Here is a 26,281-nt window from a genome sequence, read left to right as displayed (position 1 = left end):
AACTTCATGGCCGAGTGGGGTTTTGAACCCTGGTCTCCCAGGTCCTAATCCAACACTCTAACCACTACACCACACTTCCTATGAAGCATCTGGAAGCCTTTTTGCAATGGCACATGTGTGACTTGGGGGCTGCTGTGTATGCGCCAAAGATCCTCAAATATAAAGGTATGGGTGGTGGTCCCTGGGTTCCCCCTCACGTCTGTTTGCACGTGCCACGGTGCGACCCATTGGCCACATTCTGGAACTGCACCTGGCCACAGTGGGACCCCTTGGCCACAAACTGCACCTGGCCCTGAGGGATCTGGGACGTACCTTCAAAGGTATACAGAGCTTTGCACGTCCCGATCGTGGGAAGCGGTTCCTCATCGTCAAACTCATCGTCAAACTCCGGTGCTGGCACTTTCACCTCACTTTCCTGGCTCGGCTCCTCTGTGTAACTGCCATCTGGACTGCTCAACACAGGAAAAGAAACACAGCAACTATAGCGACAGGCTTAGAGGGCCAGGGAGGGAGGGAGGGAGGAGGTGACGCTGGTCTGCCAGCGTCATTATATAGCAGTCTTGGAAGTTGCCTTACACCAAGAAGGACGGCACAGGCCCATCCATCTCAGCATTGTTTGACACTGACTAGCAATGGCTCTTCAGATTTCAGCCCAAAGTAATCCCCGGCCGTATCTGAAGATGCCAGGGACTGAACCTGGAGCCTTCTGCATGCAAAGCAGTTGCACTACCGCTGAGCTACAGCAAGGCAAGATTCTAGTCCTCATAGTTCAGAATAAAAGGTTGAATTGTACTGGAAGCTGCCGTGCACTTAGTGAGACTATTGATCCATCTGGCTCAGTGCTGCCTAACACTGATTGGCCGCAGTTCGCCATGGCTTCAGGAAACAGTCTCTCCCCTGTTCTTCCTGGGGATCCTTCTAGGATCGATGCTTCCAGGATCTTCCACATGCAAGGCTGCCGCCCTGTCACGTGTATGATCGACCTTTCCTAAATCGTATTTTGCAGGTACATCATTTAGCAGAGCAGATAAAAGCAACACAAAAAACGTAATTCGCCAGGGAAAATCACTTGCAAAAAAACACATATACTGGTTGAAACGGCATGCAACAATATGATTTATTAAGAAAAATCCCCAAGAAAATACCGATTCAATTTACGAAAAGCTTTTTTTTTCTTTTAAAAAAAAGAATGCAGAAATTGTTGCAGAATGAATAACTTGGGAGGGCCGGTAATGACAGATTTATTTGTCCACCCATCCCTCATATAAAGATTGGCCAAGAAGTTCTAGTACTCTGCTGCTGCTTTCCCTTCTAGAGCCAGAGGGGGGAGCTGTGTAGTAAGAACCAGCACTGGCTGAAGCAGCAGTAGCAGAAGCCAGAGAGGGAAGGGAATTGTCTTGCTTGGGCAACAGATTCAGGGCAGGGTGTATGGGGGGAGAAAAGAGGCCCAGAGTTCTCCTCCAAGGGCCACTAGCTGCTGGGAAGTTTTCCTGGGAGCTGTGAGAGTGAGCTGCTGTGCTCAGGATCATGTCTGCTTGATAACTGGTGGAAGTGCAGTTGTTGAAGCTGGCTTGATGCCGTGAACATGATACACATGAGTTAAGGTACACACAGGGCTACTGTGTCCTACCAACCCATAAGAATATAAGGAGCGCCTGCTGGATCAGACCACTGGCTTATCTAGCCAAGCACCCTGTTCTCACAGCAGCTGCTGACCAGGTGCCTGTGGGAAACCAGCAAGCAGGATTTGAGCACAAGAGCAGCACTCTCCCCTCCTGGGGTTCCAGCACCTGGTATCTGGAAACAGGGGAGGCAGAACAGCAGAAGAGCCGGGCTGCACCAGGCCAGTGGCCCACTGAATCCAGCATCCTATTCTCACAGTGGCCAGCCAGATGACACAAAGGGAAACCCAGAATCCGAGCGCAGGAGGACTCTTCCTTCCTACGCCTTCCAACAACTGGTATTCAGAAGCATCACTGGCTCCAACTGAGGAGGCAGAACATAGCCATTAGGGCTAGTTGCCATTCTCCTCCAATAGGCTCTCTTACCCCTACTCTGGGACGCCTAATTTGTGCATGAGAAATGGAGGGGCAGAAAGGAGGGGTGGTATGTTTTTCCATAGTGAACTGACATGGCTGGTTCATACCATCAGTTCAGTTTAGTGGTCTAGCTTGCCTAGTGGCCATTGGCTCTCTAAATGGACAGGCAGAGCCTCTACCCCAGTCTAGCTGTGTGGGAAATGGCAGAAATCGCATCTGGATTCTCCCTGCACATAAAAGCAAGCAATTGTTCATGAGATGAGTGTTTAGGTGTCTTTTGAGATTCGAGGGATGCGAGGGTAGTGTAGGTACGAATTCTTAGCACAGAAGTAACCTGAGAGGGTCTCGAGCAAAAATGGCAGCCCAAGGTTGCAGAACGGACACCGTGTAATACAGATACTGTACCTCTCGCGATCCTGGGCGCAGTTGTTGACAGTCAAGGTGTTCTGAGGCTCATACATCCCGCTTTGGCGGCGTGCTGGCTCAGTACGTGCAGGCAACCGGCCTTCTACCTCAGCTAGCCAGCCCTGTGGTGGGAAAGGAGTGAAACTAAATCTCAGTCCACAATAGGTTGGGGCCAGCTTATCCTACATAATCCTGACACTCAGTTAAGGGTAAAATGTAAGTAATATAGCTGCTTTATAAGGTAAGAAAAGAACATCGTGGGTGGATGGGAAGTCAATGGAGGTAAGAGATTTGTTCTGGCGGTTGTTTAAAAGAATTTGTAGAATTTGAAAAGTTAATATAAAAAATGTTTTGTTTTGTTTTGTTTTTTAAAGAAAGCCTGATAGTTAAGATCTCCTTCTAACAGGGCAGGTCAGAGATTGAAGGGGGAAGTGGCCTTGTTGATGGTAGCATCTAGGCTGGATTCTGACCTCACTCATGGGCCAGGTGGGTGGGACTGACAGAAAGCACTGCTTTGCTATTTGCAAGAGCAGTTTGGACACTTGTGAATGGACATTTTCCTTATGCAGACACCCCAAAGCTTTCCATTTGCAAATGCATGTTTACAGGTGCAGTTTGAATCCAAGCACCAACTAGAAACAGGCAGCTTCAAACAGGCTTACTGACAGTGAACTGTTCCTAATAACACAGGAACAAAGCAAACTGCCTTATACTCAGACCACTTGTGCTTCTAGATCACTACTGTCCACATTGACTCTCCAGTGTTTCAGACAGATGCTCTAGTCACTGAGCTAGGGCCCAATCTCCAGGGGAAATCCCTCTTCTTGGATCATGGTTCCCCACTGGGAATGGGAATGCAAGGGGTGGAAGAATGCCAGTCCCTAATGAGGCATTCCATTATGAGAGAGGAGGATGCCTCTTCTTGGATCAGGGGTCTTGTAATGGTTCTAGGTGTTGCTCGTGCGTAAGCCGGTGCAAACACCTGGCTGGATTGCCTGAGTGAACCTTTTCTGTCCAGACAGCCACTCACCCGTGGCTGTCTCAATCGTTGGCAGAATCCGTCAGTGGGCGTTTCTTAAACTTCTTCCAGCAAAGAAGCTCTTTGACGCCTAGTCTCCTCCTACTCTCTCCTCTGCGCGAAAGCCTTCTGCGCAAGGAGGGCGTAGGCAGCGGAGGACCTCTACTCTCCCCGCTGGTCCCCGGCAAGGAGTCATGGGACCGCCTCGCCGCTTCCCCCATCTGCCCCCCTTCTCCACTGGTGCTACGCTGATTCTCTTCCCCAGAAGATTGGCTGCCTCTCCCGATCCCGGGATGCTCTCCGGAATCCCTCTGGATTTTGCTCTCTCCCTCCGGCACTGATGGCAGTTCTCTGACAGGTCTGGTCGCCCCTATACATTTGTTGGACCCCATCTCTCATCAGCCCCTGCAGCCAGCATGCCCAATGGTCCAGGGATGATGAGAGATGTAGTTCAGCAACATCCCAGGGTCACAGGTTTTCCCTTCACTGTCCTAAAGTATCATTGTTCCCTTTGCTGTCTTCAAATTAAAAGCTGTTTCCCATACCTCGAATTTCTGGGCTTCCAGACGCAGCTTCTCCAGGTTTTGGGCCAGCTCGGCCAGCTTGAGATCCACACTGGCTGCGTCTCCCATCTGCGGGTTCTTGATGTAGACGTCTTTCATTTTCGTTAAGGCATCTCTGCAAGGAACAAGGAAAGCATATCAGGGACTGGGAGGCTAGAGTGCGCCCCGCCCCTCAAAAAACAAAAATTTAAAGAGCATATCTGCGTGAAAGCCAGGGTGATGTGGCGATTAAGAGTGTCAGACTAGGACCTGGAAGACCAGGGTTCAAATTCTGCGCCCACTTGGCCATGAAGCTCACTGGGTGACCTTGGGTCATAGTTACTGCCTCTCAGCCTAGCCCACCTCACAGGGTTGTTGTGGGGATTAAATGAGGAGGGAGAGAATCATGTAGGCCACCTTGAACTTGAGAAAAAGGTGGGATGGAAATGCAATAAAAATAGCATGTAAGTAAATAATTAAATTGCATACTCCCCCACTACCAAAAGCTGGGATCATGAGGTGTTGCGAGATCCAGTCTGCTCAAGATATGCCCCCAAAGATACATCTTCGCTAGCAGGTTGTTTCCTATCTTATATTCCTCTTCACAACAGGTGCTCTGATCACTGAATTATGGCCCTTTCTCTTAAAAATAAAGATAGATGCTAGTCCTCATGGTTCTGAATAAAAGGCTCAAAGAAACAGGAACACAGGAAGTTGACTTATACCGATTCAGGTAGGTAGCCGTGTTGGTCTGACGCAGTCGAAATATATATAAAAAATAAAAAAATTGTCCAGTAGCACCTTAGAGACCAACTAAGTTTGTTCTGGGTATAAGCTTTCATGTGCATGGTGTACGTGGATGGTGCATGGTGTACATGGTATCTGAAGAAGTGTGCATGCACACAAAAGCTTATACCAAGAACAAACTTAGTTGTTCTCTAAGGTGCTACTGGACAATTTTTTAATTTTTTTATATATTTCAACTTATACCATTGGTGGTCTATCCAGCTCAGCATTGTCTACACTGACTGGTAGCTGAGGCTCTCCAAGTTTTCATGAAGGGGACATTCCCGGGCATACCTGGAGATGCCGCTGGAGATTTAACCCAGGATCTTCTGAATGCAAAGCAGAATCAGAGATGCATTTGGCTGGTCCCTTTCCTTCAACAACCTAGTGAGGTAGGTTAGGGCAAATGATAGCGACTGGCCTGGCTTTCAGGCACCTTTCTGAAATCTCCCAGCTTGCTCGGGGACAGAAATCCTGCTTGCACATTTCTACAGAGTGTGTGCTAGTGACCAGGGTGCAGGATGGGCATCTGAAGAAGGGAAGTTCCTGGAACAGAAGACCAAGCTGCCCAGAGAGCCACGGCCCTGCCAGATGCCTCTTGCTTGCCAAGTGAACCACTCCAGGGCTGAATCTGTTTTATTCCCCTGCTCTGGGGCCCAAGAAATGGTAGATTTAAGGACAGTCCTCTGCACTTTGTCCTGGGACCTCCTGATTGTAAACCAAGTGCCACTGAGCCACAAGTTCTTCTTTCCGTGTTCCTGCCAAACATACCTTTGATCCATTTCCTTTTGGATGTCCCTGTTCAGCTCGTCCACCTTTTGCTGCAGCTTCTTTCTTCTTTGCTCAGGGGGCAGATTGCTGAAGTCCTCTGGTCCGCCACCCTAGACATGCCAGAGTAGCGGTCAAAGAGGAGGGAGCAAGGTGGGGTGGGGGGAGAGGGAGAAAGAGAGGTCTGTAAATTTCGGCCCATCAAGGAATATCCCAGTTTTTGGAGACCCAGAGGGTCCTCACTAGTCTAAGGGGTGAAGGACAGCCCCTTGCAAGGGTTTCGTCAAGGATGGAAGTGATCAGGCACGTTCTTGCTATAGCCTAGCCTGAAATTGATTTAAATGGTGGTTCTGTTTAGGGCAAGAAAACAGAAACCCTCTCATGATGAGGCGCTGCTCTAGTTTGGCATCAGAACAACAGCCCACTTAGCCCTGCCACTGGCTGGAGGCAGACAATTGTTGTTGTTTCTTTCAGAGAATGAAGGCGGTGTGACAGGGGCATTGTTCCCCACGGTGCACGCGAAGGGTGAGGAATCTCTGGTGCGTGGGCCGAATCTCTGGCCCTATGGTCGTCTCCAACTGGCCCACGGGACTCCTTGCAGGCCGTGCCTCTCACTGCCCCTGTGCCATCCCATCCTCCAGTCCTTCTGCTGGACTGGAGCAGGCCCCTGACCTGTAGGAATGCCTCTTGGAGGGGTGTGTGGGGGGTGATAACACCTCTTGATTTTACATACTTGCTTTTGCCTTCCTCAGCCTGGCAGCCTCTGGATGTTTTGGAATTACAACTCCCAGTTCGTTTGGATGTACTTTTATTTAGCTGTAAATAATCCACCAGCTCCTTTTCGACTAATTTGCCTGTCTATCCAGAGATAATCCAGGACAATATAGTTTTAAAAGATTTTTGTTCCTTCTTTTTTTGGAGGGTGCGTATGGAGACACTAGGGGATTCCCCCGAGCCACCTGAAGGCCTGTTTTGGCTCCCGTCCTGTCATCCCTCACCACTTGAGTTTGCTATTAAAAGGACAGAGAGAAAGAAAATAATAATACTAGAGAGAGTAATCTGGAGAGACTAATTAGCTTCTTGAGAGGCAATCAGCAGTGGGTGCCTCTTCTGAGGTGATGCCATCGATGGCAGACGCATGGACCAGGGAAGCATGCTTTGCATCAGAACTATTGGTTCATATCCTATTTTAGTTCTACTCAGAGTAAACCCACTGAAATTAATAAACACGGCAAACTCGGCTCCATTCATTTTAGTGGGTCTGCTCTAAGTAATGATAGCTGGCAATACTCCATCAGTTTCATTCATAAGCAAATTTAAATGCTTAATTGCTTAATCATACCAGTTTCAGTTGAGACAAATTTATTGGCAACTAAAGCTCATGGGATTAATCCACTAAGATGCCTTTATTCCAATTAATATTATTAAATGACCAGACTCTGGCCAAGCTGAAAAGGTCGTGAACAAGGTTAAAACCAGGGCATAAAATCCAATGAACAACCTCATAAATAGTATGGTGATCAAAACTTTTGTATTCCCCAAGCTTATGGGTTCTCCAGCACCGTATCTTGAAGCAAACCCCACCCTTTGTTATCTGATTCAGGATTTCAGATTAATATCTGTAAGAAACTTCATTCCACTATCACTACTAGTTTTGAAATTAAATGGAGTTAACGTTTTTAGTTGGGATCGATGGGGGTTTGATTACAAGGCATTAGTTGTTCTGAGGTACGATTGTGTAAAGGCTGAAAAACGTAGTTTGCCACTGACCAATGAATATCAACACCCAGACACGGAAATGCTTTGTGGCCAGTCACTGGAATTATCAGAGCAGTGGTTGAAGCTGATCTCAGTGAAGAACAGACAAGGATCCCAAAAAATTCAGTATCAGGGCTGGCTGACCATTCCCCACACAATGGCCTGGGGGCTAGAAATACACGTTGGGATCAGGATCCATATGTGTTGCGTGTTCTTGAATCTAGACCAGTGGTTCCCGAGGTGTGCAGTACTGCCCCTGGTTGGGGGAACAGTGGGATTATCTAGGGAATGTGAAGAGGCAAAGGGGCAGCAGGGGCAGCTGGAGCTGGTGATTTAAGACTCCTGCTAAGCGACTTGCAACCAGACATTGAGAAACTGGTATCACTTCATCAAGCCCACCCATCGTGTTAAGAATTTACTGAAAAGTGAAATACCTTAATTAAATAAGTGTTGTACCTAAGACCCTTGCTAAATGATTACCAGACTTTGAAAAGCTGGTATCATTGAAAAAAGTTCATCTGCTGTGTTGAATTAATTAAACCAAACAGTTTTAACTGGATTTTGAATAAATGTGCAATTAATTATTATTGTATGTTGTACCAACCACTATTCTGAATAATGCTTTTTATAGGGTAGGGGGCATGGGAATGAGGGCATGGAACCAAAGGAGGAGGGATGAAAAAGTTTGAGATCCATTGATCTAGACTTTCCACCTTAGGATCTTTGTGGCTTGACATCGAAAGTGTGAGATCTCTCTCTTTCACACACACAAAAATACACACACAAAAATACACACACACACACACACACACACACACACACACACAACACCATTTGAATTATCTGGGTTCTTGTCTGTAATTTACTGAACCACCAACACTTTCTTTTTTTTACTTTGACTGATACCAAATATCTTTGCAACCAAAGATAAATGAATATTTCATGCATTATATAAGATGCAGCAACAGATCAAAGCAGGAATCATCTTTACTTCATTTGATTTTATCATAGATAAATAATTATAATGCTATGTGATTGCTTGTTACACTGAAAATCATTCTATTTTGATAACCCAATGAAAAGTATTTTTTTTAAAAAAAAAAATCCTACTACATTTTTACAACCTCAGATTGCATTTTTTAAAACCGCACACCTAATAATTAAAGTACTAAACTACTAAAATTAAAGAGTTATTATTTTTTAGCAGCTCAGTATAAGCATTAAAACCGGATCACCTCCATTAGATTCCAGACCTGCATATTCAGAGTTATCTGATAAAATATCAAAGCAAAACAACAACAAAAACACACACAGAAAAGAGACAACAGAAAATCTGAGTTAATTTCAGGGGCGCTCGCTCAAGATGGGCTGCAACTGACGCGGACAAAAAATTGTGATTGCAAAACACAGACGCGAAAGAACATTTGCTGCGGTTGTGCTTACCAGCTTGAGAGAAAGCTTCATGTAAGAACGGAGAAGTAGAGGAGGAGAAAGAGAAAGAGGGGGAAAAAACACAAAGGTATATCAGAAGGAGTGGAACTTCGACCTGTTCCAACGTTATAATCAAATGATGCACGTCTATACACACAGTCACACACACTCCTCACACGGCTTGTGAAAATGGGACACTGCGTTTGTCACACATCTGTTCAAAAGTTCACGAGAGCTGGGTAAGAAACGTTACCAACGGCCTGCTGTTTTGTCTGCAGGCTCGGATAAGTAATTTTTATTTTTTATATTTTAAGTGCTTGACTTTTGGCTGTGCACTGTGAAAAAGTGACTACATATTGCTTTTAGCTGTTTTGCTGAGAACAAGGGAAACGTCTATTGCCCGTTTCTAAAAGTGTTTGCCTCTTATTCTGGAGTGGATTGTTAAGCAATTCCTGCATTGGAGAGTTGGACTAGATGACACTTGAGGTCCCTTCCAATTCTATGATTCTAAATGCATTATCAGAGGGTGGAGTGGGAGCACAGGGAAGTGTCTCAAGTAAGGATGGACAAATTGGTGAATTTTAGGATATCTTTGTTTCTCGTTTTTCCAAACTTAAGTTCAATGCTCCACAATTCTAGACCCATTTGCAATTTTAAAAAAATGTCCTTGAGAAAATTAGTCTGCAAATTTCTCCTAATATATGGTTTTGGGAAAGCAAACTCCCCTAATATACACCTTTTCAAAGGGCAGCTCTTGCTAACATGATGCATTTTTTAATGTTTCTGCTTCTACAGTTATTAGAGGAGGGCCGTAGTTCAGCGGAAGAGCAGCTGCCTGGCGTGCAGAAGGTCCCAGGTTTAATTTCTGGAACTTGCAGGTAGACAGATCAATGGTCTGGCTCTGGGTAAGGCAGCTTCCTATGTTCCTGTTTAAATCAGCCCTTAATTCAGAACGACGAGGACTAGAATCTTGTTTCCTTTTAGGTGAACCACTGTTGTGCATGCTTTGCATGTAGAAGGTCCCAGATTCAATCCCTTAACACCTGCAGTTAAAAGGATCAGCTAGGATAGAAACCTGCCTTAAACTTGGTCAGACCATCGGTCCATTTAGCTCAATATCGTCTACACTGACCAGTAGTGACTCCCTTGGTTTTCAGACAGGAGCCTCTCCAAGATTTACCTGGAGATGCTGGGGACCGAACCTGGGACCTTCTGCATGCAAAGCATGCAGTGGCTCCCCTAAAACGAAGTAAGATTCTAGTCCTCACCGAGCTACAGCCCTGTCCCTCAAAACTATAGATACAGAAGCATGGGGCAGGCTTAAAGAGAGGACAAATCCACCAGTCCAGGAATTAGAACCTGGGTGGATCATGAAAGGACCATCAAATTGATTCTAAACACACAAAAGAACCAATCCCACTCCCCCGAAATCATGGGGAGGCAATGCCATTTTGATGGGCCTGTGCTGGAAACAATCCAGGGTCCTCTTTGCAGAAGCAGGGAGTGTCACGATCCCAACCCACCTGCTTGCTTCCTCCCTCTACTCCACCCCTGCCCCATAAAATTTTGGCAGACCTTTTAACACCCCACCCACCCAGCCAGAATGCTAGCATCCCTGTGAACTTCAGCAGAGCCACATATGACACAAGTCGAGAGGATTTCGTACATATTTTACAGATGGCAGTGGCGGTAACGAGAGAGGGAAGAAAACCGGCTTGCCTACAAAAAAAGCAGTCTACGTCAGATATAAGGCACAGGGATGCCAACGTTACGTGCACCAACGGAAGAACGAGTTTCTAGAGGCAAGACTACCACAAGGCCAGACAATGGCCAGCCAACCAAACACTATCTATCATTTTGCTGTAAATCCAGCAAATGGGAAGCCACACAGCACAGAGCATGCCTATAGCTTTTTAAGGGACGGGAGGGATCAAGGTGAGGAGCTTTTCGACTGGGTCTGTTTCTAGATACTACAGCAACCAAGCGCCTAATGGAAAGCTCACCCAAGCCTTGTCAAATGGCCACAGAAGCAGCATGATTCGCTAAGTGGTGAAAACGTGCGCCCCCCCTTAAATGGGCAGCGAGGTAAACATATTAAGCGCCTCAAATGACTCAGGGGGATGTTTTTTGTTTTCTGATCTTCTGAATCTATGGCACGTTTTAAAAACCAAAACTAGATTGCATAGAGCTTTTAAATGTTCCCCACACATTATTTTGTTGTAAATCTTTATGGAAACTCTGAAAGGGAATGGAGAATGATTATGCCCATATTGCAGATGGGAAAATTGATGCTAAAGAGAGAGCGAGAGCACGGCTTGCAAGTTTTGATCTGTTTCTAGTCTACTGTTATTTTAACTTTTCGAAAGACTTAAAATTATGGTTGTCAATTTTCATTAGTGATAATTTTATTGTTTTATCCTTTTTTTGTAAACCGCTGAAGTTTTTTTTAGAAAACAACAACAATCAAGCGGTATATAGATTTTATGAAATAAAGAAATAATAAGCTCTCCGTGAGATTTGACCAAGGGGACTTTCAGATTTGGAAGTCGGTCTCTTAGCTGTTATGATTCACCAATTCCCAGGTTAAAAACAAAACTGTCTACATGTCAGGGCTCAATACAGTATAGATCAGTGTTCTTTGAACTGAGGCTCCTAGTTGTTGGACTCTTATCTCCCATCATCCCTAGCCATTGGGCTAAGGTAGCGGTGGACGATGGAAGTTGTAGTCTTACAACTTCTGGGAGCCCAAGTTCAAAGGACACTGATGTAGACAGAGCAGTGACTACTGAAATATATTGCAGAACGTTGTGATTCCTTGAAAGATCAACAGGAACCCACTGCTTAGACCAGAGGTGAAGAATCTAGGACCCTTCAGATGTTGGACTACAACTCCCTTCATCCCTAACCATTGGCCACAGTGACTGGAGCTGCAGGGAGTTGGAGTCCAACAACATCTGGAATAGAATAGAGAATATAATACTGGATCTTCAGAGTTCTGGGTTCAGATCACCAGCCAGTCTAGACTCTCGCCCTGAGGCAAAAAAGCTACTAACTCCTTGTTTCAGGTGATCCCGGTTGATAAAATAGGCACAATGGTGGTCTAGTTACAATGTCGTGAAAAGAAGATGGGAAAAGGCGAGCTTATGTATCCTTCAAATCAAACAACATATATAGTATTTGGGCTGAGTATAGGCCACCCCAATCTGGCTTGTATAAAACCTGAGTGTGGCCTATAATCACACTCCCATCAGTCAAGAAGATGAGATTTAAGAGATCTCATTAGCTTATATGGAGGGGGGGGGTGCAGCTTATATTTGGACCAATATGGCATGTAGTAATTTATGAGGCCTTGTTAAAAGGCTGCACTATAGAAGTAACATGTGTCAATTTCATCTGTTCCTAATTTTCTGCTGCATTGGGTGGGCTTTGTTAATTAATCAGTTAAGCATACGTCCTTCCTTTCAACTCTGCCTTTCGACCAGTAGGCCCTACAACATTATTTAGGATGTCATTAAAAAAAAACCACCTTGAGATATTCACTCAGCCAATTTTGGAGACTCTGGAGCGCAGGGAAGCTGATGAGGTGGTGATTACTAGTTAATTACATTTCTAGGAAATGTAAAAAAAGAACAGAAGAGGGGGAAAGGAGTCAATCTTTTTCAGGCGCGCATCCTGGGGGTGATTCTAAGGTAGCCATTTGCGGTGAGCAGATGGAGGAAGCCTAAGAGCCACAAGCGTCAATAACACACAAGAGCGCATGAAAAAGCCAGCAAGTTCTATGTGTTATTGGATAAGTCACAAACGATGACTCTCACTTACAACGGGCAAAACAGGCCTTACCCTGCCCCCCCCAACCCCAAGTCTCTGGTTTTGCCAATACAACAGTTCCTTTTGAGAGCCTCGGACAAATCTCTCTGAACCCTTTCCAAGTTTAATGTGTAGCTCAAAGAAATGAGGCCCACTGATATAATAACAACAACAACAACAATACAGAATGTTCTTAGCTTTATAAAGCTTGTCCTTATCCTCCTGTGAAGCATCTCCAGTTGCAAATATATAGTATTGGCAGTTTGCAACAGGAAGCCACAAGGACCTCCCAACCACGCTGGAACCCTCTTCATTGTCACAACTTGTTTTTTTTGGGGGGGGGGGAGTTTGTCAGTTTGGATGGTATCTGTGGGTCCCTTCCAGGCCTGCGATTCCATATCCACTAAGGTTTAGAACCTAGCAGAAGAAGCTGATGAAATGGCCGGATTAATTTGTTTGTAATAATCTTTTTAAGTTGTTTTTAAACTGATTTAAAATGTTGTTTTATTTGTTGTAATCCACACTGGGACCTTAGGGTCAGGGGAGGGTAATAAATTGCTAATAGTAGTGTTAATAATAATGGCCTTAGTTGCTTAGTACTGCCATGTACATGTCCAAAGAAGCTGTCCCAGACTGACACCCACCAATAACAAGAAAGTTGCTTTCTCTAGGGGCAGTCTTCTTTAGAACAGTGTTTTAAAACTTTAGGTCAAGGTTAATTTTTTTTAAAAATAATGACATGGATATGTTGTCTTTTAATGGAATCAACCCAAGGCATGCCTACTCAGAAATAAACAAGGAAGGAAGGAAAGATATGCTACCTTCCACTTGCCAAACTAAAATTAAAGACTAATTGGGTAGGAATTAAAAAAAATAAAATGTAAGAGGCTTCAAAATGTTATAGGAAATTGAAGTAGAATTTTAATCCAAAGTAAAAAAAAAGAAAGAAAATGCAATCAAAATGGATAAAATTACAAAGATAATACTGTCCAGTGTTGGAGCATTCACAATGCTTATGAATGCCAATTGCTGGAAACTGCAGGAGGTGGGAGTTGCTGTTATGCCTGGGTCCTGCTTGTAGGTTTTCCTTTGGGACACCCGGTTGGCCACTGTGATGCTGGTCTAGGTAGGCCGTTGGCTTGAACCAGCTGCAGGGCTGCTCTTATGTTCTACTGCCACTGCTGGAGGCAGGATGTTTCAAAATACCCATTTGCTGGGAATCGTGGCCGGGGAGAGTGTTGCTGCTGCTATGAGGTCCTGCTTGTGGGCTTCCCACTGGGGAATCTCATTGATTTATCTATTCAGGTCAAAGCCTGACCAAAATCCTTACAGAGTTTACAGATAACAACAAAATTGGCCAAACACCGGTTGTCAAAATAGATAAAATTGCAACCATGGTATAATAACAAATCGACTTGCCTATTCAGGTCAAAGCCTGACCAAAATCTTCACCTGATCTGTGTTATCTGTGCATTTTCCTATAACATTTAGAAGAATTTTACAGTTTTGTATTCCCATCTAACTATGTCTTTTGAGTAAACCCAAGTTCAGTTCAACCTCCCCTCCACTGAAACTTAGAGTATAGGAGATTGCGACCTTAAGAGTTGCAATGGTCCATTTTGCACGCAATGAATGCTAAACCATAGTTTAGCACTACTGGAATACACTTCACAGTCAGGAATGGATGGCTGTTGGGTCGAATACGGCCCTCTATGCTTTTCTATTTGGCCCTTGGAACTGTCCTCAGGCCACACCCCTTATTGGCCCTGCCCTGCTTTTGCCTGCCTGGAATGTGTCCTTGAAAGGATGGAGAAGGCACAGGTGCATGGAAACCCTCTGATACAGCTGACTGCATTAAGTTATGCATCACACCTGTTGCTCCTCCTACTTTTGTACCTGGCATGCAGCTCGCAGCCACCAGCCAATGAGGGAATGCAGCCCCTGGGCTGAAAAAGCATTCTTAGCTCCTAAGTCTAAACAGCATAGTCTTCATGGCCTTCCAACACCATAAATTTGCAAACTTGATTTGCAGTCCACGCCTATTCTCCCAGCTTGTCCTCTCCCACACCTGAATGGAGTTCCACTGTCAATGCAATTTTTGCCTGCCTGGTTTTCCTGCCCCACTTCTGGCACCCAATTCTTGCTCCCGTTTTGTTCAAGCAAAGGGAGCTGCTTCTGACCCTAAAAATAAAAAGCAAGCCTTCTTTCACGTGGTCCCTGCAATGCCTGTGAAAAGGCTTTGTTATTTTGGAGGGGTTTTTTGAGTTAAAAATTATGATTCTGCACATGCCAGCCTTCCGCAAAGTGACAGCCCACCTTTTCTACCCGCCTCTTGCAATGTTGTAAATGAGGTCGGTGACTGGAGCAGCGACTGTACAGCCTGGCCACACTGTCAACACAGACTTACAACATATTCCCTAGCCTCAAGCGCATAGGTGGGTTTGCCTAAAGTCCTCTTCATGAGCTCTTTGTGAAAATACAAAGACTGTGACTGTTGCTGAGTCAGCAAGAGAAAAACACATGGATTAAAAGGGGTTGAGGGGAAAGGGGGGAAAATAGACTTCTGCATTTACTGCTTCTACAGCAAAAATAAACAGATAGCTCTGCTTAGGCCTGACGTCCACATTATCATCTAACACAGCAGAGGTACCCAATGTGCTGCCCTCCAGATGTTTGCACTACAGCTCCCATCAGTTCCCAGCTGTCAGGTGGAACCCAACTTGTGCACCCCAAAAACACAAGGATTCCCACCCCCAGCAAAAAACAGAATCAGTTTCAGAGTGTGTGCAGAGGGAGACCAGTTGAGTCAGCAGGAATTGTTGTGTTGGTGGGAGGTTGACTTAGCACCGCTTTCAATACAACCCACTATGACCAGTGGTTACACCACAGGGACATTTGGAAGGCACCACATTGACTACCCTGGATCTGACCCCACAGAGGGACACCCAGAAAGCCACACCTGTTATTGGAAAAGATAAAGCAGGAAATTCAGGTGCCTGGAGATGGACAGATCAGAAGATCATTTTGCTAAGCTGTGAGGATGTCTCTGCCTGGGGCCTCACAGTGCTTTATCTTTGTGGGAAATGGGTAAGCTGTAGAACCAAACCAAACTTTTATTTTTTGCGGGCGAGGAATCTGATGCATTTTCGCATTCTGGTGATTTGGATTTCCAAAAATCGACACTGAAAACCTAACCACTCAGCTCTAATGCCTTCCTGGTAGGTGAAACGAAAGACTGAAGTTAGTGCAAAATCCCCAAAACACCTCTCCAGCCTCAGAGTTGTCAAATCACTTGGGGGGGGTGTAATAAATAATCAGAACTCCACTGTGGATATAGAATATCAAATCTTCCCTGCATGGTAACATGCAGGATTTTTTTTGTCATCAAACAAAAGAAAACTGTGGGGAGGGGGGTGTTTCTGCTCTAGTTAAGAGACTTTGCTGCAAGCAGATCCTGAAATTATGCATGCGGTTGAAAGCATCTTCAAGTGTTCAACCATCCAGGTTCTGCTTGGGGCAAAAGAGTCAGATGACCCACAATGTATGGATGCAGCCAATGTTAGTCCTACTCAGAGCAGACCAATAAACCCTCAGCTCTGTGCTGAAGAGGTTTTTTTTGGGGGGGTGGGGAGGTATAGAGAACAGTCAGGGATATGTTCTCCAATCAGCTCTAAGCAGCTTTGATGTATTGTGACATGTTAGGAAAGTCATGCTGGGTTCCTTTTCTGCTACTCTGTTCTGAAGTCGCCCTCTGCACATGCTCCACAGCTCATCTGTTCGTAAGGTTCCTAAGAAACAGCAAGCCATAAATTTGGAGCTTGTCTGAGGCATCAGGGTACATTCAGCTCACCATTTGGCATGTCAAGAAGAACTCTGAGACACAGAAGGGAGAAGTCCATGTAAATAAATATATTTTTAAATACCAAAAAATCCACACATCTATCACGCCAGCATAAGCCTATTAAAAAATGTCCTCCCTGTTAGCTTTCTACAGGCAGGGAGTCTTCGATGCAGTAGGACATTCAATTATGGGTTTGTGGTCTGAAGTAGAATGACCACATGATTTTCCAGATGGAACATGATTTCCAGGATATATTTTCCAGCACGGATGGGACTCAAGAGTGTGCTGTGGAGTTGTTAGATCACAACATGGAAAGTCAGCCCTTTGAACCCAGTTAGCCCCATGAATCAGCAAAATCATTCCATTTATAAGAACAGTGAGTATGTACACAATATGAAGGGCAACCCCTCCCCCACTGAAATTTAACTGCAATAATTCAAACCAGGACATAAAATAAAATTTCACAGGCTAAACACTTTGATTTATATATCTTATATACCGACTGTACACAAACACAGATGAAAGAATCACTACAGCTAGATTGCAAGAGTATTAAGGTGGAATATCTACACATACTGAAGGCTACTATTGGCTATATGCACACACACACATATATAAAATTAAACAAGGTGATGATCAAGTAACATTCCTGGTGTGAAGTGAAGAGTTAATTACACAGTGAGAAGGAAAGGGAAATCACATCAAGAACTTCCACGGAATGAAAACCACAAAAATTCAAATGAAGAGTCAGTTTTGTTCACTGGCAGAGTCTGGCTCATGGCAATTTGCTTTCATGGTGGCAAAGGAATCCACCCACTCAGTACAGGAATGATCTGACTCAAGTCAAGTCAAAAGGAGGGGGGAAAGTCCATCAGGTGTAAACCAAAGAATGAAGTGGTGCATTAAAGCAAGATCTGAAGCATTACCATACCACTTTAAACAGCGATGGCTTCTCCCAAAGGATGCTGGGAAACATAGGTGCCAACTCCTTTGTGTCCCTCACCCCAATAAAATATTTGAGGGGGCAGTCCCTCTCCCCGGTGATGGGTATTGCTGCTTTTCTTTCTTTTCCACATTTGGACTTCGTTTCCCAACTTGTAAACGGGTTGCTGGATGGCAAGGGAACTGGGACTGGGCAAAGCCCTCTGACATCATTTCTTACGGCCCTTGTGAATGGAGCAGAGAGAGAAAGAGAGAATGCAAACTGCAGGTTCCCGGAGCTCTGCCGGAATGAGTGAGGAAGCGGCTGTAGCTGATCATTAAAAAAACCCAAAAAACCTAGAAGCACCTAATTCAGATGAGTAGGAGAGAAATCTCCCCACCTGTTGTTGTTGTTATTGTTAATCTGCCCTTTACACCAAGGCTTCCAGGGGAGGTTACAACCATTAACACACAATATTAAAAAGCAACTTACTGTCACAGAAATAAGGCGAGTCTTAAAAAAATGCCCAAGCAGGCAAATGCATAATTTTGCAGCCAGCCCTTGTTGATTTTGGGCAGGTGCAAGGAGGCAACCAGAGGCCTAGAAATTTGGGCTTGAGGAGAGTTGGGTTCAAGTCCCTTTTTAACTTTAAGAATTCAGAATATCCCTGGACCAGTCGTTGTTTCTGAGACCAATCTCACAGAGCTGTTTTGGAGATAAAATGTGGGGTGGGTGGGCACCTTCCACCCCATCTGTTGCTATGATTGGGGGCAGGCTCATTTGGGTCCTCAAAATGTTTTATTCAAGGTGGTGTCTCTGCTGGGAACTGGTCTATTAAGGGTGCTGAGAGTTGTTAGAAGACCCCTATTTTCCCTCCCAGAGCTACAATTCCCAGAGTTCCCAGTGGGATTGTTAAACCACTCTGGGAATTGTAGCTTTTGGAGGGGAATAGGAGCTTCCTAACAAATCGCAGCACCCTTAAAAAACTGCAGTTCCCAGGATCCTTTAGTGGAAGAAGCCATGACGTAAAGTACCGTACTTTGCCATGTATAAGACTAGGCTTTTTTTTACTAAAAAATAATGTTAAAAGGGGGTGGGGCTTATTCACAGGGGCAATCTCCCCCCATTTTCTTAATTTTGAGTCCCCCAAAACAAGGGGCATCTTATACACAGGGGCGTGTTATACACGCAAAAATACGGTAGTTTGGAGTGCTCTAAATGCCTGGCTAAAGATGTGGCCTTTAAGTCATGCAAACTCTTCTCTGGGGAATTTTCTATGGCAGAGTCCTGCCAATTAAAGGTTCAGGGTGTTACGAGAAATAAAAAATGCTCCTGGACGTGCAAAGGCTGCATCACTGCATGATGCCATGCCTTCTGTTGTCCCTCCAAATAGGCTGCACTTGGATTGTTGACTCAACTGCAGTCCAGAGCTACATATTTGCATTGTGGTTTCATTGTGGGGGTTTTTGACAGCAGCTTTTTAAAATTTCTCAGAGGTCACATCCACTCCATACATACAATGTGCACTTCCCTGCAAAAAATCATGGGAATTGTAGTTTGTTGAAGGTGCTGGGCCCTGTTGAGGGGAAAAGTACAGTTCCCAGGATTCTTAAGAGGGGGTGAGCCATGTGCTTTAAATGTGCAGGTTGTGTGTGACGAGAACTTGTATGGTATGCATTAAAAACATATAGACAGACGCACAGGGAAGAAAGGGGGGGGATGGATGCAGTAGGAAAAACAGATTCAGTTACTCAAAGAAGTCATGATTGGATTTGCAGTTTAGGTACCCAAGAAAGAGACAGACAGAGACACACCCAGAGGCAAACTTACCCCGCGTTTTAGGCTCCGGAAGCAGTGGATTTTGGGTTTGGAGGTCATGAACTCGTTGAAGCGGTGGGAGAGGGGCTCCTTTTGCTGCTTGGGAGACTGGGGGCCATTAGGAACAGCGGAAGGTGAGGCAGAAGAAGAAGGGGGCGGAGGAGGGGGCTGATGGGGGGATGTTAAAAGGGACATAAACTACGTATAAGAGATGGAGAAGTGATAGAATTAAAAAAGGGGAAAAAAACGGTTACAAAACAAACCCAGAAAAAAAAAGCACGTCCGCAAAAGAAAACCGAACAGAAATGAACCCAAAAGTGCAAAAAAGGAACGTTTCAAAAGCATTTTTTTAATTAAAAAAAAGCCATGGTTTCCCCGCCTCCCCGCCCCCAAATAAAATTTATATATATATATCGCATAAAGGGAAGGATCAAGGGTTGGGAAGGTGATTGTTTTTAACAATAAAAAAAAATTGTGTTATTAAAGGAGCATGTGATGGGGGGGGATGAGTTTTAGTAAGTGGTCAATGCAAAGAGTTAATGCACGGCATTCCCTACCCCCACCCTGCGCTGCCAGAAATCCTCATCATGCCACATGCAAACAAGATGAGAGGGTGAAGCGAAGAAAATTGGGAGATTCCCTTCCACAGCCCATTTCCCTAGCCCTGATTATACAACTGGATTCATCAGGAACTTGTTATCTCGGAGTACAAGCGAATTCCCTCTATGGAAAACACGATGAGTCATACGGCAAAGCTACCAGGGGCCCCCACTTTCAAATTTCTCATACAGCTATGAAGTTCACCATGAGGCCTTGGCAAATGACACACCCTCTCCCTCTCAGCTCTCTCCACCTCAAAGGTACAAACAGGATAAACCCACGTGCCATGACAGGACGCTGAGATTCTTAGATGGCGGGCAAGATGAAACTGTGGAAAGCTCATATTTTATTTAATTCATTTGTTATTCGAGAGCCAGCGTGTCACAGTGGTTAAGAGTTGTAGACTGGGACCTGTGTTGACGATGGTTCGAATACTACACCTAGCCAAGAAGCCCACTGGGTGTGACCATGGGCCAGTCACTGCCTCTGAGCCCAAGCTACCCAACAGGATTGTCATGGGGATTAAACAAGGAGGGGGAGGACCATGTAAGAGCACCCTTGAGCTCCTGGGAGGAAAAGGTGCGAGATAAATGAAATAAATAAATAAATAAATTTGTACCCCACCCTTCTTCTCAAAGGATTAAAAAAAAAAAATTAAGTGCATTTCTTTACATCAAATTCTGGCAGGCAGATGAGGATGGGGCAAGCAGGGATGGGTAGATCTGTCAATTCTGGTTGCTTTGTGTTTCTCTTTTCTCTGTTTTTTTGGGGGGGGCTATCTTTTCATTTCCGTACATTTCCAAATCAGTTTGTGACTTTTTTCTTTCTTTTTAATAATAAATAATAATAATAATAATGGGTCATCAAGACAATTCATCAGTATTTTAGTTTGAATTTATCCTAACACACATGGTTTTTAAGGCAATTTTCTCTGACAATACTTTTTTTTTTTTTTGCAAAGCAATTTGCCCTAATCTGCCAGGGATCCTTTAGCTGCGATTCCTACATTGCAGGGGGTTGGACTAGATGACACTTTGGGCCCCTTCCAACCCTACAACTTTATGATTCTAATATAATGCATCTTTGCATGTTACTTTCACCGACTGATGCATTTTCGTGCACACTTTACCACTGCACACACATTTTTACACATGTTACTTGAGCCAGAGAACTGCATCTCAAAATTTGCAGGCATGAATTTCGAACGATGGCTGCATTTGGATAACGCTTTAGAAAGCTCAACTTTTGAAAGTTTGCACTTAAAACGAGGACTGAATTCATCCCCCATTCCTTGGCTCACGTTTCCATGTGGGTGTGGAGGGAGTTATCTGCCAGCTGGATCAGTCGACATCAGGAAACCCAGGTTGGTTCTTAGAAGCTTAATAGGGACTCCTAAATATCACACACTTCTTCACTGGAAGAGATCTGGGAGGAAGGAGAGGGGGTGGATGTGTTCTGGAAGCTGTGATCTCCATCCCCAAGGGCCTGGGCAGGGCTCTGTGTGAACAGTGTGCCCTAGACTACTTCCCAGACTCCTTAGTGGGAGTTCTGTGACATATATCCACAAATTCACCAATATAAGAAGAGCCTAAAGGGAACCCATCTAGCCCAGCCTCTTGTTCTCACAGCGGTCAACCAGATTCCCATGGGAAACCTCTTTTAAAGCCATCCAGGTTGGCCATCACTGCCTCCAGTGGAAGGGAGTTCTGCAGTTTAACTCTATGCGGCCTGAAGGAGGACTTTCTTCCATCTGTCCTGAATCTTCCAGCATTCAGCTACATTGGATGCTCACAAGTTCTAGTGTTAGGAGAAGGGGAGAAATTTTTCTTTCTTCCCTCCATTTTCTCTGTGCCATGCGTATAATTTTATTAATTTCTGCATCATGTTACCTCTTACTTGCCTTTTCTCTAAACAGACACCCTGGCATGGGGAAAGGTTCCCTGAAGACTGGGAGTTTGAAATAGCACTCTTTGCGACTAATAGCCTAAAGCTGGGAGGATCAAGGAGACAGAAATGCGTACTCTCTAACCCACTCTTGAACTTCAGGGGACTTGGTAGGAGGAAAGGAATCCGATCAGACAGAAGGATCCTGTTAGTCACACACCCCCTGAATGCAATGGGACTTCAAGACAGCATGCCTTCATGCATCGATGGGGAAAAAAGAGAAACAGTAAATACAAATGGGGATAAAGTTACAAAGGCCGGCAGGAAATGTAAATGAATGGGGAATGAGTTACAAAGGGTAATCCAAAACATTTGCTGCCCAGGCCACAGATGGAGGGGCCTGATGCACTTGTGTGCCAACACTTATTGCCCAAGTCAACTGCCATGAGCAAGGAAGACGTGGCTATTTAGGAAAGCTCTGGCAAACTAGCACTTATGTGGAACCAATGAGTTAACAGACACATGTGGGCAGATGAGCTAAGAACAGATTATAGACTAGTAACTTTCGTATCCTTGTCCACAAGGCTGACTGTGTAGCATGGCAAAATGCGAGCGGCCTAACAGCATCACACAGCCATTGTTGGTACATACGTTGGAGCAGATGTTTGGAATAATAAGACCTCATCAAGCGGGTTTTTAAAAAGAAAAAGAAGGTTGCATCCCATGAGTTCAGTTATGTTGTGGAAAAGCAACAGAGAGACAGGCATCAGGGATGCAGTAAAGGAGACAGCATGTTGTTAATTAGCTGGAAAGGGATGAGCGATGTGATCAGAGGGCAACAGGCAAGCATGAGACAATGAAAGCAGAGAGCAACTCTTTGGGATTGAACGGGAAACTAAAAACCACCATGGCAAACACATGACAACTCAAACAAAACCAAGCTGAAGAAAACAGCTTTAAAAACAATAAAAAGCAACACAATATTTTTTAAAAAGTACATAGAAATCATAAAAAAACTTTACAAATTAAAGCAAAATCCAATAAATTAAAAATATTACAATAAATTACAAGACATCAGCTATTAGTTCTTAGAAACTAATTTCTAATGAAAAAGAAAGAGAAAAGAGAGAAGAAAAAAAGTCTTCACTGCTGGGATTACAAAGTAACACACAAGTAGCAAACGACAAAGCTACTGACACAACTAAGCCGAAATCTGGAAAAAAAAAATCCGGTACCTTGTTTTTCTTGATGAACGGCCACAACTTGCCCTTGGACTTGCTGCTGAATCTGGACTCCGGCTTCCCATCTTTGGAGTTTGAAAGGCTGGAGTCGGAGACGGTGCGCTTCATTGGCTGGGTGAAGTCCTCAAAATCAACATCGCCTGGAGGCTCAAACCCAGATTTGAAGGCTTCTACCACCAACTTGGAATCCTGAAACAATCAGGACAACACAGAAAACAATGCTAATAATTTGTTTTGTTTTTTTTTTAAATGCCATTGATAAGTGGTGTACTAGACAGAACTAGTAAGTACACTGTACACAGTCAATATGGAGGCAGAGCTGGCCGGTAGGTTCACAGACTGAAAGCAGGTCAGCCTTCATAAAAACTCAAAGTGAGGAGCCGGTCTGAGTGCTTATGTACATCCAGGTGGAGTCCTATAGGTCTACTTGTGTCATGATGGCTACTGGACTAGATGATGCAGTACCACACTCCAGCCACTAGTGGTGCTCAAGCAGAGAAGACCAGCTCAGCAGCAGCACCTTCTGGCAAACGAGCCCAATGATGCACAGAGGATTGTAGTTGCCAGAATGCAGTATTACTCACTTTTTTTGAAAAAAGTTTGTGACGTGAAACTCCTCTGATGGAAACTCAAAGCTCCTGGGATTGTCTGTCTTGGAAATCTCACAGCCCTTGAATTCCCCAGAAAGATGAGTTTCAATAAAAGGGCTTCATGGCTTAGTGGTATTTTTGAATTATTTCTGCAATTTACATACCAATTAGTTACAGACATCTCTAAGTGAAGTAAAAGAACACTCAATACAATGAAAGTCTAAAATGAGTGAAAACATTAGAATTCCATTAAAATGTCTGCAGGAATAAAAAAGAGAAAAATATCCAGTAGGTACTGGAAGTTTAACAACGAGGGAGCCTTTCTCATTTCGAGGGGGGGGGGGTCCACAAAATTTGGCTCACAATACTGAACGCAGAACGGGTCCTGGTGAATACCAGCTGTGAATCTGAACCACAAAAACTACCCAAAAGACCTCAGGGACCAGACAGGGATATAAGGGATCAGGTGGAGATATTCTGGACCCAAACTGTTGGATATGCTTTGCATGCACATAGTCCCATGCGTAATCCTCAGGTAAATGGACCTGAAGGCCTCTGCCTGAGATTCTGAAAAGCTGTTTGACACTAGTTTGATTACTAGGGATGGGTGAATCTGTCGTTTTCAGTTTCTTTCAGTTTTTCATTTTTTCAATCTTATCCTCCATATTTCCACATCTGTTTCCTTAAAGTCCTTGTGAAAATTCTTCAGCATTTTAGTGCAAATTATTTTCATATACACATTTCTGCATGCAAGGTTGCCAAGTATATATATCTACATTTTTGCACACAAACCTTGGTTGGGAAAACTGCATTTCAGTCTGCTTACTGTTTCAAAAAGTATGAATTAGGAAAGTTCACTTTTTAAATGCAACCTGGTCCTGAACTGAATTTCCCCCCACTCCACCCCAACCACAGGTGTTATAATTTCCCAGAAAGGCAGGGAATGGCACAACCGTTTTCCTGCTTAGCGCCCCCCTGCCCCGCGGAAAGCAAGGGTATCTTATTTTTTCCTTCATCCTGTTCCCAGTAGGATGTGGAGGGCAGAGCTACAGCCACAAGCATGCTAGTTGTGGCACCCACATGTGGCACCCATGGGGGGAGGAAGAGGTGGAGAGAGGAAGAGAGAAAGTCAGAGATCAAAACTGAAAGAGTAAACATGTCAAATGATAATCACATTCTGAGGTTTTGGGGGCAGTGGTGTCTTCCTCCTCTGATTCCCCAACCTTTAGAACTCCTTTTTAATTGCTCTCCCCCCCCCCCTTAAATCCATATTACATACTTCCCACAACAATCCAAACATCCTTCCACTACAATGGAGCTAAAAATAGCCAGTCCCTTTTCTGCCGCAGAAAGGGATAGATGTCAAAAACAGGAAGTCAGAAACCCAGAACAAATTGATCTTTGTCTGCCCCTGGCATAAAGGGGAGGGTGGGGGCAGATCCCACACAGGTTCACTTGGTGGTCACTGCTGGGAGGGCTCCTCGTCAGCTGTGTCATCCTCTCCATCTTGTTGGAGATGCTACAAGGGGGGAAGCAGAGGCCAGAAAGGGGGGAGGGAGTGTAGGGTGGGTAGTATGTGACTTAAGTAGTATAAGGCTAGAGGCAAGTGATCAAATTTGGTGGCAGACCTATTTTCCACTTGGGGATAGGGCAAAGCACTAATTTTAAGCTGGTCATACCTTACCGCTGCTGTGTTTTTATTTCAAAATGTAAGTAATAGGGGAAAACAAAAGAAAAAGCCAACCAGGTCCAGACCGATCACCATTCTCCGTCAAGCATCCCTGAAAACCAATTTGGCAGAGAATTCAGCAGCCGTGTTTCTTAAAAAGAAACATTGAACGTTGAACTCACATGCTTCTGATCAATGGATTCAGCTGCTTTTGTTATCTCATCCAGGCATTTCCCAATGATAGGGATCACCTGCCGGTCCACCTCCGCAAAGGTCTTCATGGATTCGCCTATCCTGATTATCCTCCGCTCCTCCATTTCTTGAATTTTCTGCAAGTATAAGAATCGGCATTAATACAGCGCTTCAACGCGTGAAAAGCTTTTCATGTACATTATCTCGCTTGCAACCCTCCTAACAATCCTGCAATGTCGGCCAACATTGTCATCGCTCCCTCAAAATAGCAAACTCAAGTGATGACTGCCGATAGGATTTGAGGCAAAAAGGAGAAACAAGGGTGATACCTTTTGCAGGACAATTAAAAACAAAAAAGGGTTAATCCCACAGCAAAACAGGATGCAGAAAAAGCATGGGGAAGGGTACGAATCAAAGCCACATATTTCCATGACTATGACCTCCTGCCCCTGAACTGTGATGTTATGTTAAAGGTAAAAAGTAACAGGACCCCTGACCATTAGGTCCAGTTGTGGCCGACTCTGGGGTTGCGGCGCTCATCTCACTTTACTGGCAGAGGGAGCCGACGTACAGCTTCCGGGTCATGTGGCCAGCATGACTAAGCCACTTCTGGTGAACCAGAGCAGCGCACGGAAACGCCGTTTCCCTTCCCGCCGGAGCGGTACCTATTTATCTACTTGGACTTTGATGTGCTTTCGAACTGCTAGGTTGGCAGGAGCAGGGACCGAGCAACAGGAGCTCAGCCTGTTGCGGGGATTTGAACTGCCGACCTTCTGATCAGCAAGTGGGTTTAACCCACAGCGCCACCCGCGTCCCTTATGTTATGTTACTATTTATTAATATGCCACCTTTTGGCCAAAACAAGCATCCCAACACAAATACAGACACAAACATAGCCATGCAAATACAATACTGTACAATACAATACAAATTGAACTAATATTTCAAAAGTATTAAAATGCATACAATT

The 26,281-nt window shown here is 44.6% G+C and overlaps 1 protein-coding gene across 15 annotated transcripts in view; it reads right to left on the bottom strand.

The window, feature by feature from the left end:
- Positions 1 to 26,281, bottom strand: part of FNBP1 (formin binding protein 1) — a 120,571-nt gene that overhangs the window by 10,357 nt on the left and 83,933 nt on the right. For 5 of the 15 annotated variants that reach the window (XR_013981399.1, XM_080989817.1, XM_080989822.1 and 2 more), the window contains exons 8-17: positions 25,302 to 25,448; positions 22,855 to 23,049; positions 19,148 to 19,333; positions 14,962 to 15,051; positions 8,760 to 8,774; positions 8,552 to 8,587; positions 5,562 to 5,671; positions 4,008 to 4,140; positions 2,445 to 2,566; positions 313 to 452 (exon numbers count right to left, since the gene is read on the bottom strand). Coding sequence is in view for 14 of the 15 variants with exons in the window: in XM_080989817.1 (XP_080845943.1) it covers positions 313 to 452; positions 2,445 to 2,566; positions 4,008 to 4,140; positions 5,562 to 5,671; positions 8,552 to 8,587; positions 8,760 to 8,774; positions 14,962 to 15,051; positions 19,148 to 19,333; positions 22,855 to 23,049; positions 25,302 to 25,448 (1,174 nt within the window). In the remaining variant the exon portion in view is untranslated. The remainder of the gene's footprint in view (positions 1 to 312; positions 453 to 2,444; positions 2,567 to 4,007; positions 4,141 to 5,561; positions 5,672 to 8,551; positions 8,588 to 8,759; positions 8,775 to 14,961; positions 15,052 to 19,147; positions 19,334 to 22,854; positions 23,050 to 25,301; positions 25,449 to 26,281) is intronic. The other 10 variants (XM_080989824.1, XM_080989821.1, XM_080989825.1 and 7 more) reach the window with 10 other exon arrangements.

This window comes from Podarcis pityusensis (assembly GCF_964106645.2).
Source record: "Podarcis pityusensis genome assembly, chromosome: Z".
NCBI classification, from domain to species: Eukaryota; Metazoa; Chordata; class Lepidosauria; order Squamata; family Lacertidae; genus Podarcis; species Podarcis pityusensis.
Note: the sequence above shows the minus strand (reverse complement) of the source record. Positions and strands in the feature narration are given on the sequence as shown.